Source organism: Perna viridis, chromosome 1 (assembly GCF_037379345.1).
Source record: "Perna viridis isolate PV_CMFRI_1.1 ecotype Kerala chromosome 1, ASM3737934v1, whole genome shotgun sequence".
In the NCBI taxonomy this organism is placed as follows: Eukaryota; Metazoa; Mollusca; class Bivalvia; order Mytilida; family Mytilidae; genus Perna; species Perna viridis.
The window spans coordinates 31,027,762-31,046,181 of NC_142445.1; the positions used below are offsets into that span (position 1 = coordinate 31,027,762).

The 18,420-nt window shown below is 32.6% G+C and overlaps 1 protein-coding gene across 1 annotated transcript; it reads right to left on the minus strand.

Moving 5' to 3' along the window:
• Positions 1–7,436: 7,436 nt before the first annotated feature.
• Positions 7,437–14,875, minus strand: LOC148628346 (trypsin-1-like). The gene is made up of 6 exons (XM_088586076.1): positions 12,442–14,875; positions 11,121–11,224; positions 10,643–10,914; positions 9,735–9,877; positions 7,950–8,010; positions 7,437–7,567 (listed from the first exon to the last, which is right to left on the minus strand). Exons 1-6 carry the CDS (start codon positions 12,490–12,492, stop codon positions 7,464–7,466), a joined length of 735 nt encoding a protein of 244 aa, XP_088442202.1. The 5' UTR covers positions 12,493–14,875; the 3' UTR covers positions 7,437–7,463.
• Between the last annotated feature and the right edge of the window lie 3,545 nt (positions 14,876–18,420).

Here is an 18,420-nt window from a genome sequence, read left to right on the forward strand (position 1 = left end):
AACTATTGCATGTAGAAAAAGAAGAAAATAATTCATATTTCAAGTCACCAAATTAGAATGAACATGGCGGTTGTATAATTGAACTCAGTTTGGGCAAATATAGGAATATATTAAGTAGTTTAAACTACAGTTGCGATCACTTCTAACCTCTCTTCGATCCTGTCAGGATTCACTGTCATAGAACAGTTCTAAACTGTCAGAAACTGTCCTGACCTACGCCACACCTTGCCAGGGTCTGTTAGGACTTCGGACAAGCTCTGTCATAATTTGTCATGGGTCCTGAAACCCTCCAGTCATGAAGTGTTCTAAGTAGAACAGATACGTGGATTAGAAGAGTTCCTGACAGATTCTGACAGTCATTAGCTCGAGAATACTTTTCTGATTGAATTACATACAGTACATGTACGTGATTACGAAAAAAGGTGTAGTATCCATACGGGAAGGAAGCCTTCCTATGTTTAAACTTGATTTGTACATTTTTTACCCGACTTTTATGAATAGCATACAGTACCAACAAAAATTATTGCCTGCCGTACTTGCTACGCCCCTGACTTTAAATAATTTGGACTGAATTCAATTTGGTTGCAGATCTAGACACCGGTACGTGTATGATACAGATTACCTATATATATTGACATTTTAAAAAGTTTATACAGAAATTTTAGACTTTTTTGGAACTTTAAAGTGTTTACACTCATACAATTTGAAAGAATTGGACATTTTGAAGAATTTTGAAATATATTAGTCGCAGTCACCCACATGGTAGTTAAATAACACTATAACAATAAAGTCGAAAATGATAGCACTTTCCGTTATCCGTTACACCCTTCATTTCGTGCATAATAAAGCTAGGACATCGTTGCTTCTAGCAGATAATTGAGTTGATTATTCGACTGTCTTTGTGGATATAAACCACTAAAATCCCTAAAAATCTTTCGTAATACAGTTTTAGCCCAGTTTGCACAATATGAGAGACGCTGACCATCAGCTGACTATTCCTCTACTTGGTTTATTTTTTGTTTTCGTGCTAACATATATACCCAATACTGTTAGACCCGGTTTGCACTCATACGTGGTATTTGTAATTCATGCTGGACTGAGGGGTTTCTTAACGCCCTTGGTTATCAATTGAGGTCTCTTACGGACGGTGTAAAGCATCGAAGCGTTTACACAGTACCCGAGCATAGTCATACCCGTGAATGTGGTTGTATTCGGGGAAATTATAGTAGTCATATGACCACGTTCATTCGTTCAATTCATTAAAGATTTAATGTCGATCCGTGACCTAGTAATCCAATTTGTGATCTTCACGCTTATATTGTACAGCCTACAGCATTTGCTGAACCTTTGAACCAGCAAAATACTTTTCGGGATAAAATCAACAGTTTGAAGTGCATATAAGACAGATAGGTAAGTCAACTTACTGGTGCATGCCAGTCAATTGATGAGAAATCTCCAAGGCCGAAAAAAATAAAATCAGATTACCATTCAGGAATTTTGTAGGGTCGGTAGATAGGGATTTATTTTTATTTAAACCTTTTGAAAGGAAATAAGTCAATATAGTGACACCAAACTCAGAATACAATGAAAACCAAATATCCAAAAATAAAGACTAGAAAACTACATTGTAATAATTTAAGACTTAGTCCACGGCCAGATCTCTTTTGGGATTCGGCGCTTGAGATATTTTTTGTTTTGATGGCAGTGGTCTGAGCTCATTTTATTATAATATTGTACACATATGTGCATGCAAGATAACATACATTGGACATGCAATGTTTTGTAAGAATGTTTTATAACCATAGTGATGTCAGATGATGTTTTTCTCAGAATATTCAATAGCCATTGATTTTGAATTGCACAGTTAGATTTACAATGTACTGTATATGATAATAGATGTAGAGTAACACCATACAGTCAATCAACAAATGCAGGCATTGATATACAACTACATTTATGTAAAGAATTGATTATTTTCGTAAAGTATTGAAAATAGATGTCTACTCTTTTTCTTTTCTTATATTTGCAGATAGACAAGTATGAATGAATCGCTTTTCTGTTAAGACATTAATACTACACACGTAAAAGAAACTAAGTTTTATCAAATTGTGAAGATTTACAGGATTTAATGAAATAGAAAGTCTAAAGAAAAGTCAAGACAGCTGTATATATACATGTTACGATAGTTCTGAAACCAAACGATACTGACACTGCCTCTGGATATATTTTATACAGCTGCAAAACAAGTACAATAGTATGCAGCTTTTGTACAAGGAAACATTTTTCAGGCTACAAATGTATATAACTATTGAGAAGTTTATTGAAATTGTTTGATACAAGATTTAGTTGGAATATTGACTTTAAAGTGTTAACTTTGAGCCAGTATCGATGGATTTAGTCTTCAAGTCCTTTATATACCGGTATTGTAATTTTGTTTCATAAGAATTTCGGATGTTATCTGTTGAGTACATGTCTGTAAGTGGGATTTTTTTTCCATTATGCAGTTTTATTCTCTTTTGCTAGAGAATTGTTAAACTAGGACTAGTGTAAAAACAAAGACCTTACAGACGTAAATTTTTAGTAACACACTACCAAGTTGGTCCTAAGGAAGAGTAATTGACAGGCTTTTTAAGGAATTGAAAATGGAGCATTGGAACCCTATATATATATATATATGTAAAACCGTGTCGAACAAAAATGTCACAAAGCGCATTTTTGACGTTTCTAAAGTAACGTTCTGTTTTGCGACGTAAAAACTCTTTTAACGTCAATTTTAAAAACAATAAAAAGTATTGAAAAGTTACAATACTAGATTAAATTATTACGACTAATACGATTTTAGCGAATCTGATAAAATAATGACAGAAATATTGAAAAGAAAACAGGAAAAAGAAAGCTCTTGTGCGCACTCCTGTCAGTTCATATGCAATGATGACCTGGTGAAATCGGGATCAGCGTGCCTGCTTCAAAGTATTTTGAAATGTGTAGACACACGCTTGCACATTTGCTGGTGAAATATTGTAAAATCAACGTATTTTATGATCGTCTAATTATCTCCTGACAATTATTTTAGCTATAAGATATAATCAGCTGTACAAATATTGCAAAAATATTTTTTTTATTTTTTTTTATCAAATCGGACCAAAAACAAAAAAAAATATTTATTCTGGTGTGGCCTTTTTTACTTTTGACCCCTTATAACTCGAAAACCGTAAGAGATATCCGAAATCTGATTGAAAAATGCAGGTAGGATTATTAATGAGGAAACAAATGAAGAATCCAATGAAATAAAAAAAAAATCGAAATCGGACCATAAAAAAAAGATATGAAAATGTTTTTAGGCGTTGCCCAACTTTGACCCCTATAACCTGAAAACGGTCCAAAACACATAAAATCTGCTGAACATTTGTTTAGCCGAATTAAATAAAGAACACATTAAAAATAGAATGTTTAAAATAAAAAAAATAATCTCCACGGGTTTTAATACATATTTTTACCCTTTTTGGCCCTTTTTTTCTAGAGCGGCAGGGGCAACAATGTCCAAATTAAATCTTCTTTGTTGGTAAAATCATATCAACATTTCAAAACAATTCGTCAATCACAACTGAAGTTATCGCACGGAAACAGGTGTGTCCAGACCATCACCACCACCACCACGACGCGGACGACGACTGCGCAATAACATTATACGACCGCACGTATAATAAAAGCAGGAGATTTCGCTCAAAGAAGGGCGATTTGCAAAGTTTTGTTTTCTCGTAATGTTTAGCAATGATTTATGTTTAGCAACAGATCTTATAAAATTCCGAAACGAGTACATGTATTCAGAAATATCAACATACATCTACATTAGAGATATAAAACCAAATAGGAAATATTCACTTTATACGTTTTTACAATATGATTTCTACTGACTATTTTGCTTGTAGGTTTGTTGGCTTTCTATTTAAGTGAGGATGTTTTACTTTTTTTCGCATTACGAAATTTGTTTACATAATTCCTAACATTTTTCTCATAGGAAAAAATTTCCTTCAAATCATTTTTAAATGGTTGATGCCTAACTATTACCATACCAGGATGTAATCCGATCATTTCAATTGACCAGAACGTACGAAAAATTAATATCGAATCGGATAATTAAATAATAAAACATGTCGTGTATGTTATTTTATGAAAAAAAAATTAAGCCCACTTCTTTTTACATGTAACAATTATAGAACGATGTACGTCGCAATTCCAAAAAGACGTATTTTGCCGATTTCGACGTTACCAAAAATGACACCAACACCAAATTATCATACATGTAGTGTTGGAAAAGTTCAGCATCATGTTCTTAGCATCATATTTAAGCTTAGGGGAACTACGGTGCCCATTTGATTTTTTATTGGGAGAGGGGGCTGGAATCAAATTTGAAATTACAGCGTAAAAGGCAGGATTGATATTCTCGTGAATTCATACGGTCTTGTGAAACAAATACAATGAAGTCATTATTACGTGCGGGTACATGTATCCCTCACTCTATATCTTATTGTAAAAACACGGAAAGATCAATATTCACCCAATAAGTGGACTAAGGGATATTGTTGTCAAATCGTTGATTTTAAAAGATAACATTTTTTTTGTATTAACATTGATTCACACATAGTCTTTTAATTATACATAAGAAACTAACACACTACATTTAACTGGTATTGAGCTAGCGTAGTCCTTTGATTGTACATTTGTGTAACGTATAATCAGTTTTTTTATTTATGCTTTAACAAGGGATTCAGACCTTTTTGAATTGACCTTTAGGTATGTTAAATTGTGTAGAATTTTTTTTTCAAAATGACCAGTTTTAAAGTGGGGTTGTGATCAGGCAAAAGTACTTCGCCGCATTTTTGCACCTGTCCCAAATCACGAATGTCTGGCCTCTGTATGTCTTTTTTTTTCATTTTCACTTCCATGTTGCTGGAGTAAATAGAGACAAATATAAATATTTCGCTGGTCTGTGTATAATGTTGTTTTGGGTCAGCTGCTTCCTGTCACGTGGTATGAGGGTTAAACTTTCCTCGTCGTTCATTGAATACCCAAGATAGGCCTTGAGCTGACATTTACTAGATATTTATTATTTTTTTGTTTATAGACCTATAACTTTAAGAGATGTTTCATATCTTGTTAGTTTTCATCAACCCAATTTGACAGGTCAGATTTAAGAATACATGTATTTTTGTATTCCGCGAATAATCATATTTTCAAATGGAGTTTACGGTTTTAGAGTTATAAGAACCAAAGGGCCCTGGGGGTTTTCACATGGAAACACTTTTATTTTTGGTCCAATTCGAATTTATTTATATCAACATACTTACACGACGCCCGGACCCCATGTTTTGAGTACCAGTCTTCTGTATCCATTTTCCTTCGAGTTATTTTGAATCAATTCAAGAATATCCAGTGGATTTGCACTTAATTTTCAGCTCGATCTTTAAGCACTGACTCTCAGACAAAGACTTGAGAAGATCTTTCACGTGGTTCAAGTTATTGAGTGGTCTTTCAGTCCTTAAATTGGTAAATAATATTCAATTTGCTACTCCAATTTGAAAATTGCCAAGCGGTATAGTCGTTGGTGTAGCCATTTTGATAAAGTTGATTGTGTGTATGTGAGTAGTATGTTAATATAACATCTTTTGACAATGCTTACGACAGCGTTATTTTTTAGGGTATAATATTTTTGCTAATATCAAAAGAATATCGTAATTGACAGTCTTTCAGAACACAGCATTAGTAATAATAGATTATAAGTATTAACATCCGTGTTCATTTATTTAACGCTTTGTTCTCCGTTATGTATGCAAAACAATATTTCTATTGGTTGTATCACTCTTGCAGAAAGATTATAAATCTTACTGTAGTGTAAAGAGAATTGCATTTCCAATTCGGTTCTTCGAGGACACGCATGTTTGGATTTAAATTTGCCTAGATACATGTATGCTTTTCGGCCGAACCAGAATAAACGCATTATTTCATGTTAAGTTATTGGAAAGTTATGATTTTATATTAGCTTGAAGACTGTGGAATTTGATATTGAAACAAGAGCCATTTAATAAAAATTCTAGTTACTTTCAGTTTTTCCTAATATGAATAATAAAATCGAAAGTGTAGTTATTTAAGTATCAGTCTTTGTAAGAATCATGCAAATCCTGTAATATGTGATTCACCTAAACAAGGCTACACATTTTTATTTTTGTTAATAAGTTGTTTTGTAGGTCTATATGATAAAATACATTATGATCATTCATTCCAATCTGTCTGCTAATAGAGTTTCTATTGTATTTTACTGTGATTTACAGAGTTATCGCCCTAATTTTGAATTTTACTGTACATTCTATATCACTTTTTATCTTCTAAGACTACCGGTTATAGGAAAACCACATGTTACTTTCTGATAACGATGGCATTTTAAACAAATGATTAAAAATAAAAATATGTAGGTATTCCAACCATGAATCAAAGTTTGCATGATTCTTGGCTGGATAGCTACTTAACAGTCCGACAGTTATCTTGAAAACTGTACATTGTAGGAAGTTTTCTATGCCATATGCATGTATGACTAATTCCCTTTTGGATATCAAGAACGAATCAGACTCTGAATATTCATCTTCTATAAATTGTATAAAAGTTTCATTTCAAATGAGGCAAACTAATTAACAGCTAGAGAAAGAAATGTGAATGGTAGCCGTTTTCGACTAGCGGTGGGGCATATATCGTTCCCTCCGCGGGACTCGAACTCGTACCGCTGTGGCATCTGTGTCAACACCGCTTGCACAAAGTCCACAGAGGTCACAGCGGTACGAATTTGAGTCCCGCGGAGGGAACGACCAAAAATTTGCGTCGCAAATTTGACAGTTCTAACATCGTTGGGAATTTTTCAGACCCTTCTATAAGTTTACACTGTCTTCCCTGTATCAATTTAATCCGATAGAGCAGTGTAGGGAATAGAGTCGTCGCATTCTGAGACGTTTAGTACACAGGTAACTGAAACCAAAAAATCTAACAAAAAAGAAGCAAAACAAAAAACAAACAAACAAACGAAACAAAAGCAAACATAAGGAACTCCAATGTGTTGTAAATAGAGCCATCGATAGGACATTCGATATTTTGATCAAGGTTATTGTTGAAGAAAAGACAGACAGACAGGGGCATGTAGTGCTTCGAAAATAAAGCAGGAATCTGACGTATGCAGTTCTTTACATGCGTGTAGTGTCAGATTACAGACAAGTGAATTGATATTACATTACTAGTTTGAGGATTATTTTAGTATTGTTGTCTATTACAAAAGAAAAAATATATCTATTGCACTTACATGTACCATTGCACTAGAAATGGTGAGAAAGATCTATTCTAAACTTTAAGATTGTTATGGTAAAAAAAGAATACAAGTCTAACATGATATAGGTTTTATTATGTTGAAAGTGCATCTGTCATTACATTCCTAATTCTTTCATCAACCACGGCCTTAGTTTCTGTACATCAGCGTAAACTCCTGGTTTATCTGCACGAGCACAGCCTTCACCCCAACTAACAACGCCTGTAATTAAAGAAAATTGTTAATTAGAGAAAACTTCATCACCCCGATTTCCCTATTTTAGACAAAAAAATAATATGTCTGCTTCCTGCTACCCTACATCCCCTATTTTTGTGTTCTATGTAAAATGTTTTTAAAAAAATAAAATAAGTTCCTTGCCCACCTATCTGTTCTCTTGCTGGTAAAAGGAAACAAAACTTTTTTTGCCATAGATATTTTTGCAAAAATAATCAATATTGTTAGTCTTATCTCACTCGCTACGTAGATATTTTAAACTATACAACACTGTAATTTGCATGATTGGTCCTAACAAAATGTTTCGAAAGTAAACTGTAAACTGTAAATAAAGAAAATAAAAGAGTAACAAGAATTACATGTAACGTACCAACAAGTTTATATTCGTAGTTGTCAGGGTCTTCACAAACAAATGGTCCTCCGGAATCACCCTAAACATAGACATTTACTGATAAATAGAAGAATAACAATACCTTTTTATATCTTCTATTTCCGTTCCTTTTTGAGTAATATTACATAATTATTATTTATAAAAATCAGGTAGTGAGTGTCACATACATAACAAAAACACATAATTTTTAATTTGTTTTTAATTCTGGGGGATAAACTAAATATATTAATAAACATGAAAAAAGTCAAATTTTTCAAGAGTTATTCATCTTTGATTAGTTACTTAATACAGGTAAACTTCTCTAAATCGAACCCCTTTCGGACTGTAAAATTCGGTCGGTTTGGACAGGTGTACAATTATCCTAATTCAAAATACATTTAAACTGACACAATGGGACTTCATAAGTTGTCTGGTGTAGGCAGGTTTTCAGTTAATTCAGGGTTAGATTTAGACAGGTTTCACTGTTACAGTATTAAACCAAATGAATATACATGTACCATTTTACAAATAACATTTGTATAATTTTCATATAAAATAATATTTTATAGGTGTTTTAAATGGGTTCTTGAGATCGAATTTGCATTATTTGTTTGTTTTTAATACGTAGGCAAACCAGTCTAAACTACTATTGTCTGACGTTTATTCAGATCACTACTTTTTAACTAATGCATGCTCAAGCCGTTAGATGGTGTTAAGGCGATTTTGAGACGGATTGGATGGGCCTGGTCACTTACCATTTATAGTTCTTTTGAAGTTACTCAAACGTCGATCATGTATTCCTAAGTAGGTAGATTTTTTATCTAACAATCAACTAATTTTAACAAAAATTCATTGACTAATTGATATCTTGTAATGTAAAAGACTAAAAGAAAAATGTTTGACAAGTTTGACAAGGCATCTTTTGTGAAATCAAATAACTATAAATGGGCAAAGCGGTTGATATGGTAAACAGACTGTCACTGATTATACTTCCGGTTCGTCAAATAAATGAGCAACTTTGAAACGAAACCGTAATTATAATGAAACACGAAACCACGGTCCAACTTGGACAAATTACAAATTAAAAACAATCATAGTAGTCTTAATTCATGAGAATGATACCAGTAATTGAAAATTTTGAAAATGAAAATTAGTAATATACGGTTCATGTATGTCTCCTCACTATTTCCTTATATTTTTCATTGTTACTATAGTTCGTGCCTTTTAAAAAATAACAGGAGTAATACTACACTGATTCCATGCATAACAGTCGCTTAATAACGGTATTTGACACGTGCTTTCTATCTAATAATTCAGACAATTCAACTAAGTTTTTCAGTATCTTCATAGTCACATCTGCATCATATTGAATGATAATATTCAGTTAAGTGTATTACATCAGGCGCATCAACCAAGGTTTTAGGGGTATAAAAAGAATCAAAGACCAAGCGAGGCAATGCCATTTTTTTCTTCGGGGGGGGGGGGGCAGAACTTTTTTAAGAAAAATGACTTCATACCAATTTTAGGGCGGGAGCTACGCCAGCTTCGTCCCTACGAAATCCCCGCCTGTTGAATTGTATAAATTGTATATTAACAATCATTATGATTTGCAATCATTTAATATTTTCATAATCACACTTTTATTTTGTGCATTTCAGGGCATTTTGTCCACGGTTTTCTTGATGATAGACGATCACTTAACTATGATTACAATGTATCAAATATGCAATTTTAAAAGCGTCAAACAATTGAAAAATGAATTTTGATTAAAGAGAAGCCTATTACCTGACAACTGTCTATTCCACCCTCTGGCTTTCCAGCACAAAACATCACATCTCTGAAAAACTTTTGTTGGTATTTATTGGTGCAGATTTCGTTTGAAAATATATCAACCCATGCTTCTTGTAGTACATCAGGACCCTCTGCTCCTGAAATTAAAAAAAAATCGATGTTGCCATGACAAAATAAATAAGGAATGGTATTCGACCTTTAAATTAATATGCTTTTACTTCCTCACAAAATGTATGTGCCTACACTATTTGCCATTTACAGTGAAACCGATTTTATCCTCGCTTTATAGGCAATACCTACTCCATATTGTATTTGGTAGGATCTGCCGAAATTTAAATACTTATTCATCTTATTTGTGTCAACAACATTTGGGAGATATTGCTCTACTCAGACATTTTTCGATTAAAATACCGACTGATATTTTCGTACAAAATGAGCCTGAACGGCGAAAATGTACGAATGTCCTGTTTATCAGTACGTCAAACAGTATGTCTGTTACTTCGTCACTCTCGTTCATTTAAGTATCAGTCTTTATAAAAACCAGACATGAAGTGATTTATGCATTTAAAAAAAAACACTGAAATCACTTGTATTTGTTTTTCATTTGGACTTAGCGCTTTTGAGATAAAAATCGTATAGATTGTACATGAAATTGACACCTTGCAAGAGTTATTTTTCTTGATTTTGTTTGATTTACAAAATGTAGTTGATTTTAGCGAGAAATAAATGCCTGATTTTCTCAAAAGTACAGATCTGAATATGGAAAGGACAATTGTTACGTAAAAATATAGCATATGTAGATTGAAAAGGTATCGTTTTGTTCGGTGGGTTTGTCTTCACCATGAATCACTTTAATATTGGCTCTGTCTGAATTTTATATGGACTGGTACTTAAAGCCTTACCTTCCTGGAGAGCACCCCATCCAGTAATCATACATTCGTACTGGCTGTAATCAGAAACTTCTCTGTTGGACAATTTGATAGCTTTGATAAATTCGTCTGAATCTTCGGTTATCTCCCCGTTTACTGTCACTATAGCAATGTCATTCACTAGGGTATCATAATCGTACTTCGGGTGCATTTTAATGCTTGCCACTTCAAAGGTCTTTTCATGGCTCGATGGGTTTTTGATAGAATGCCGACCGACAACTATCTTGGTGTCAGAGATAGTGGCTCTAAAAAAAAAATCAATAAAAAACAATAACCTCTTTAAACAAAATCTGAAATACGAAAATAAGTCAAAACATGAGCTTAACAAAAGATATAAAAAAAGATATAAGTATGCAGCATCTTTACTTTTTTATACTTAAGAAAAGTAAAGGTTTATCCCCTTCAAAATATTAACTTAAAATGTAATCATTTTGTTCATATATGCACTCACCCTTCAACGCAGTGAGATGCTGTTACGACGACAATCTTTCCAGTGCCATCTTTCACGAGACTTCCGCCACAAAAATGATTGTATTCGCTGTTTTTTATGGATACCTGATCAAGAAATAAGAATAAAATAACTTATATCTTTTCTATATTCATAAACTACAATATGTTAATATTTGTTTACATAAAAATTATAATTATAGTGAAAATATATTGTGCATCATTGTTATGTCCGCTTCTTTCCCCCAAAATTTGTTCATACAGCGATGTGCATTGACAAGTTTATCTTCTTGAATTTGAATCAGTGTGACACCAAAGATTACCCCATTCCAAAGCTCATGTTTCATGAATGAAATAAAAGTTATATGCTATTACTACAGATTTAATTTTGGGACTGGCAAATAGGTACAAAAATTGTAATACCATAATTATTGTAATATTTATATATTGTTATTTTTTACTCCAATTATTACAAAATTTACAAGAATATTCATGTTAAGCTATGAAATACTCAGCACGAATTATTGTTAATTGCTGAAATCTTTAAAAAAAAATTGACAAAATTGTAAAAATATAAATCATGTTAAAAAAACACGTAAATTTGACAATATTGACACAGATCGTGGTCTATTGAAGACTTATTGGCAATTTGTTCGTCTTAGAATTGTCAGAGGATACATAAAAAAAACAAGTTCAAAATAACAATAATAAAATGGTCAGCGAAAAGTGATTTATGTCCCTTTGATGATGAGTTTATACCTCGAATTACTGACATTGAAAAGAGAAAAGAATGCCATTTATGCATTTCAGATAACATTCATTTTTTAATAATATTTCATTGAAAGATGTGTGTGTGTTTTTCCATCATGATTTACCCACTGCCTAATTCTCACGGAGAATATCACTTCAGTGCTTCTCTGTCTAAGAATCAGGCACAATGTGTACAAGGTGCTGCATATGGAAAAAAAGACGCAGATATTCTTTTTGCATTATTTAAGTATTTATACCTCATAATCTCCAGAAATATCCATCAAAATGTTTGTAAAATTTGCCTTTTTAAGATATTGATAGGTCGAATTTAGTTGAATACACAGTGGGAAAAAGGCAGGACAATTTTCCCACACTTTTTCTCCATACATGTATAAGCAGTCGAAACGGATGCTTCAGCGATGCTTCAGGATAAATTTAAATAGCTTTTCAGGTGTTTTCAGGATGTATTGAAAATACACGATGCAAAGAAAATATTGAAAAAAAATGAAGTGCCACCCATTGCCTGATTCTTACACAGAATGGTACTTAAATACAATATACGTTGCAAAAATTACCTGCCATGGAGCTGCTCCTTCGAACGCTTCATATCCACCAACGATGGACATCGGTCCAAGTCTTTTTTCTTTAAGCTTACGTGTAAATTCACGTAGCTTGTCGATTCTATATCCTATATTTTGATAAAAGTATGCGGTAACTAGTAAGATATAATAGACTACGACAACTGTTTCCCTAATGACCTTCCTTTTTATTATGATGACAATGTAAAATACAATATAAATAGCGCAATTTTTCTTTGATAATAAAATGAATTGATACAATTTGACATACCAAAGACAAAATAACTAACAAAAAACAAAACAAATAAAAAATAAAGATACAGACAAAAACAAACAAACAAACTAACTGACACAAACACAAAAAAATACTTAACAAAATTTAAAAAATACACGTCCACGATAAATTGACATAATAAATGTATTTTTCAAACTTACATCATTCACTTTTATTATTTTATTCATTTATATTAAAAAATATATTGAATATTGTACCAAGCATTAAATGGAAATTTGTTATATCTTAAGTAATACGTTTAGATACAAGATAAAAATACATGTCATTAAAAAATGACAAAATAACAGACTCACCGAAACCTAAAACAAGGACTGAGAGGACAACAACTAACTTCAACATCATGCAAATTTGATCCGCTAAAAACCTACCAAAATCGCCAATTCAGTCCCTTTTATAGGACATGTACGGGTCAATTGTTTCCATTTTACCCTTCAATTTATAACATTTAATTTCCAGTTCGATTATTTGTGATATCCGGAAAAAAAGAGAAATATCCCTGAAGCATCTTCTTGTTTTTATTTCGTTAATTCGTTGTCATAATTACTATTTGGATTGAAAATATTACTGGAGTTCACGTTAAGGTTATAAACTAGCCTCGTATGATAAATCATGTCTGTTTTCCATGTCTGGTCTTTGTCCTTGGATTATATTCTTTTGATTACCGCTGTAACATTGGTTCCCTTGATTACTCTTTAAAATCTTTCAGTCACTGGATGCTATATCAAACAATAAAAGTAACCATAGACAAAAGTCAAATTTCATTTCCTTTTCAGATAGTAGATTTTTACATGTTTACATGTTTACTGGATTGACGTTATTAAAAATGAGTTTGAGATATCTTACGAAATTCATACTTTAGTCTCAAAAGGGAGATGTAAAAATAACCTCTGAAAAGTGGATATAAAGCTCCATAACCATGTCTTTCTTGCAGTTCAATTCATGACAACATTAATACTGACAACTTGTTATACACAAATTTATATGACGCCTTAACTGCCATAGGATTTAACTCTCTTCTTTGTATGCATTTGATTATAAAATCCCAGCCCTGACAATGAAAATTTAAATACCCAATAACTATCAGTCGCACTCTATTGGAGAATTAAATGATATAAAGTTGCACAAAAAATCAATTTTTCCTTTCAGCCACTGCATGCAAGATCTACTCGTAATAGATTTAGATTCAGATTCATTATTGGTTGTAAACTTTTACAGATCCTCACCATAAGTGATTGTATTCATAGCATTTGCATGAAAAACACTGGAATGAAGATTAAATAATAAATATGCAAAATGAGCTTATCTGAATTATAGAAGTGTTTTAAGTCTTAGTATACATCTATTAAATAATATATATATATATATATACGTATGTATGTATGTATGTATGTATGTATGTATGTATGTATGTATTTTACTATTATAGCATGTAACAAAAGCCCATTCATTGTTTAGATTACTTTCCAATCAGCCAATCAAATTCCATCTTCCATGATTTTGAAAGTTATAATGCATAAATGGGAATTATATATATATATATATGTATTTTACTATTATAGCATGTAACAAAAGCCCATTCATTGTTTAAATTACTTTCCAATCAGCCAATCAGAATCCATCTTCCATGGTTTTGAAAGTATTAAATGCATAAATGGGAATTTTATACATTGAATACAGAAACTATAATAATTGTTCCATTATGACATACTTTGATAATTTTTTTGCCATCTAAATAAAATTTTATTTTAGCTTTTTTATTTTTGAAAAGTAAACTAACTTAAAGTGAGCAGCCTAATGTGAGCTAACATCCCCCTGTCACATATGCAGCACTATTAATGCTAGCCACTTCATAGTGTTTGTAAGTATCGTTCTAGTTTCATTTTCCTAACCGGAATGTAGAATGTAGGTTACAGACCACCAATTCAACCAATGAGCATTTGGAACGTACGCAAAAATAGTCCTACGCAGAAATTACCCCTGTTCCTCATAGTGCTGTGAAAAAAGTTCTCATCTTATTTTAAAATTTTAAACAGTTTCTGAAAGGAAAAACATTTCTGTACATTTTATAGGTGAATTTTGCTTCTTGTGATGTGAAGCCTAATCTCCATAATGATTTTTAAATATACCCCTATCTTGTGAAAACACTGGGATTTCCCATGCTATTTATAGACCCTTCACTTCCGGTGACCAGTACTGCACTGCAAGTCTGCTAACCCCACATGCCATTCTGAGGATTGTGAGCTGACATATGTAGAATCATGCTGATATATAGTCCTCTGCAGGTTAAAGTTAAGGTAAAGTCCAGAGAAGCCATTGAATATTGTGAAATTAGCATAGAAGCCTTTGGGAAGTGGAATTAGTGGTTTTTAGCCTGTATTGAAATCCGGAGACCGATCTGTAATTTGTTATTTAATTCCGGGATCTAGAAAGTTAACACTGCATTGCAATGCAAAATTCTCTATTTCTATGCTTTTCCCTAATACTTTTATCATGTAGAAATAGATATTTGTCATTGTTATCAGTATTTCGACGCGAAAAGATATTTTGCTTATAGTACGGAACTAATCGAATTTCCATGCATTTAAATGGTAGACTCTTACCAAATCGCGGCATTCTCGTGTAACCACGGCGTCACATGACGAGACTTGCATACCCTATTGACAATGACAAAAAATATTCCCATGATATAAAAAAAAAAACAATTGTCGCTAAATGAATTTTTACCGGACTATTGCCGAAATTAAGCTTTTATTGATACAATTTAAAAGCATTTTAAATTTAATATCCAAATAAGAACACCCGTGTGTCTAATATATTTGTCAAATCAATCGTAGACTACGGTCTTCACTGCCTCCTAGCATTAATAATAGAATAAATATGGGTTCACAATTAGAACAAATTTGCTTTCCCACATGTCACTGAAACCAGTTGTTATTGTACCTAGATCACCTATTGTACGTATACGTATGCACAAAGATACATAATTATTTTGTTTGTCATCGTACTAGCATGTTTTTTTCCTTTTAATGCAATGTCTTTTGATATTTGTTATTGGAAAATATGGTATGAAACTGATATGAAAGTACGTCAAGAGTTTGTTATCAAACAAATTCGTTAACGTCAAAGTCAATTGCACAAACTGACCTTAGCTTCTGACTACTAGCCACTTTACACGAAAAAATTGAAAACTTAAGGAAAACGATGAACACAACAATAATTTTTATTTCCTTAAGTTCTACATTAAAAATAAAATATGGTTCATATTCATTTAGTACTTATAAGGCAATATCGTATTGAAAATGGTCAGGGCTGAATAAGATGATAAAAATATTATATTTGAAAAAAAAGCTATCAGTACACTTTGACCTTTTTGCTGCTTAAAGTCAAGGTCAGTGGCTTTTATTGTTTTTGCTTGTTTCTGCTTATTTGCTCGTTGTTTTTGTCAATAGAACATGTCTTAAATAAACGGACAGAAGCAATAAATGAATGCAACTCTGGATAAGATCGTATCCATTCTTTGCTGGTACGGCGATTGACGCTATGGAATGAGACTGGGTGCATCTTGATGAGATCTACAATTGACCAGGACCAACAGACCTATTCTGTCATACTATTGGAAGCTCTTGCCCATTTGCTTTTTGTTTCTTTGTACCTTTTAGCCCGGTTATTCGTGTTGTTATTATGTGTATCTATGTTTCCTTTCTAGCTTTTAGGGGCAGATCAAGGGTTTTAGATTAGGAGGTGCACAGTTAAAATTTCGCGGACCGAGGCGAACAATTTTTTGAGGTAAAAATTTTGCAATATTCTTATAGAGTGGGTGCGATGTAGATATTTTTTGTGGTAAAATTAGCGAGAAATTAAAGTTTCAATTTTAAACCGCCTAAATCTACCCCTGAAAACACAGGCTTTGCAAATATTAGGTTGGGGCGCACGCCCGCCACCCCCGCCTAAATCCGCCCCTGACTTTAAATCTTGGGTTATATTCATTAGATTATTGATCGAATTTTGGTTCCCTTGATTTCCTTTTGACCAATGAACATAATGTTGTGTACATTATGTTATTGAACTTTTTGCCCTTGTACATTAAGTTAAATCGGACATGGTCTATCTTGAGTTTGCCCTATTTATTTGTAATTAATTTTGACAATTAATATAATAAACTTGAATGGAAAGTTTACTTTTATCCATAAGACCGCATAACTGATTAACAGCGATCATCTTCGGAAGTAACATCTAACATCGCTTTATTTAGTCATATTGATACGAACAGATTTCGATAATGAAGTGTGTAATTTCCTGTGACGCAAGAAAGTATGGTCCGACATATTTATCATGAGTTAAATTACGAAAAACTTGACGACAGTGACACGCGTACTGAAATCAGTAAATTAATTAGTGCTATTTTAAGAGCATCGGTGTTGTCTAGCTAATAGATGACTTCCACATTCGCTATTTACGTTGCATCTGGTGGAAACTGGTTAATAATTATGTTGAAAAAAAAGTTTCATAACCTAAAATCACCTGAAAATTATTAACCAATACTTTTCGACCAATCAGAATTTGATAAGTGAACCATTAAGTGGGTCACTTATTCGTATGAGTAAACAGACGTCACGTGGCCGTTGTGAATTATGATACTGTAAATGTTGCAGAAAACTTCTATAACACAAATCTGTACTAAATATATATGGCAATAAAGTTGATTTAATTCGATTGTCAAGCAAATGACGAAATAACAATCCGACAATTTAATGCGAAAAAAAGTCCAGGCCTGTTACAGTGATCCGAGGTTGTATATTTAAGAGAACCACACCTAACATTTCAATCCAAAGAAACTATTGATGGGTCGGGGGAAGGGAGAGGTCCGAGGGTAAGCCGTTCCCCTATTTAAATGGAACGTTTTGTTTCTGTACGTCAGAATTTAAACCAAATGAGCAATTGATAGCCTCCAAATATTTTTAAAATAAAATTTCATGATTTTACCCACTTTTCTGGATCACATTGCTTCCACTGCACCAAAATTCCACGGTAAATTGAATACCATACGCCCAGATATTCATTTCGTTGAAATTCGGAGGCGAGTGACTACATGAGGTACACAAAACGTTTTCTTCGATGTACTGAAGTACTGCAGGCTTCGAATTAGAAATTCTTTTTTCTTTTCTTTTTTTTTATTCAGAGGATATTTGTATTGGTGCATACGTACCAACGAAATGACATGATGGCTAGACTAGAATTGATATTTAAAAAGAAAATGTTTTTTTTTGGTTTGTTTTTGTTTTTGTTTTTGTTTTTTGTTTTTTGTTTGTTTGGTTGGTTTTTGTTTGTTTGTTTGGTTTTTTTTTTCTTCAAAAACTTGATTTTATTCGATTTTCTATTTTCAAAAGGTCTAAATTGTGTAACCAGAAATTCCTGTACCCAAAATCATAGTCCGGTATTTTTTACCTGTACAATTTTAATGATTATTTGACATTAGATTAGACATCATACTGGATGAAAAATATGCATCATTTTCTTCAATACAAATGGAGTGAAACGGACTTTTGCACATCGCATGCCATTTTCAGTCCGTAACATACCGTGATAATAAATATTTTAGCAAAACATTATTTGGGCACAGGGAAAAGTTGGTACGGTTACGGGTTACACATTTTAGACTCTACCTGTATTAAGTGAATTCA

Coding starts and splice junctions, on each gene's coding strand:
- LOC148628346 (XM_088586076.1), bottom strand. CDS start 12,492: ATGTCCATCGTTGGTGGATATGAAGCGTTCGAAGGAGCAGCTCCATGG. Junction 11,225..12,441: donor AAGGAGCAGCTCCATGGCAG/GTAATTTTTGCA, acceptor TTTCTTGATCAG/GTATCCATAAAAAACAGCGA. Junction 8,011..9,734: donor GTGGAATAGACAGTTGTCAG/GTAATAGGCTTC, acceptor GTCTATGTTTAG/GGTGATTCCGGAGGACCATT.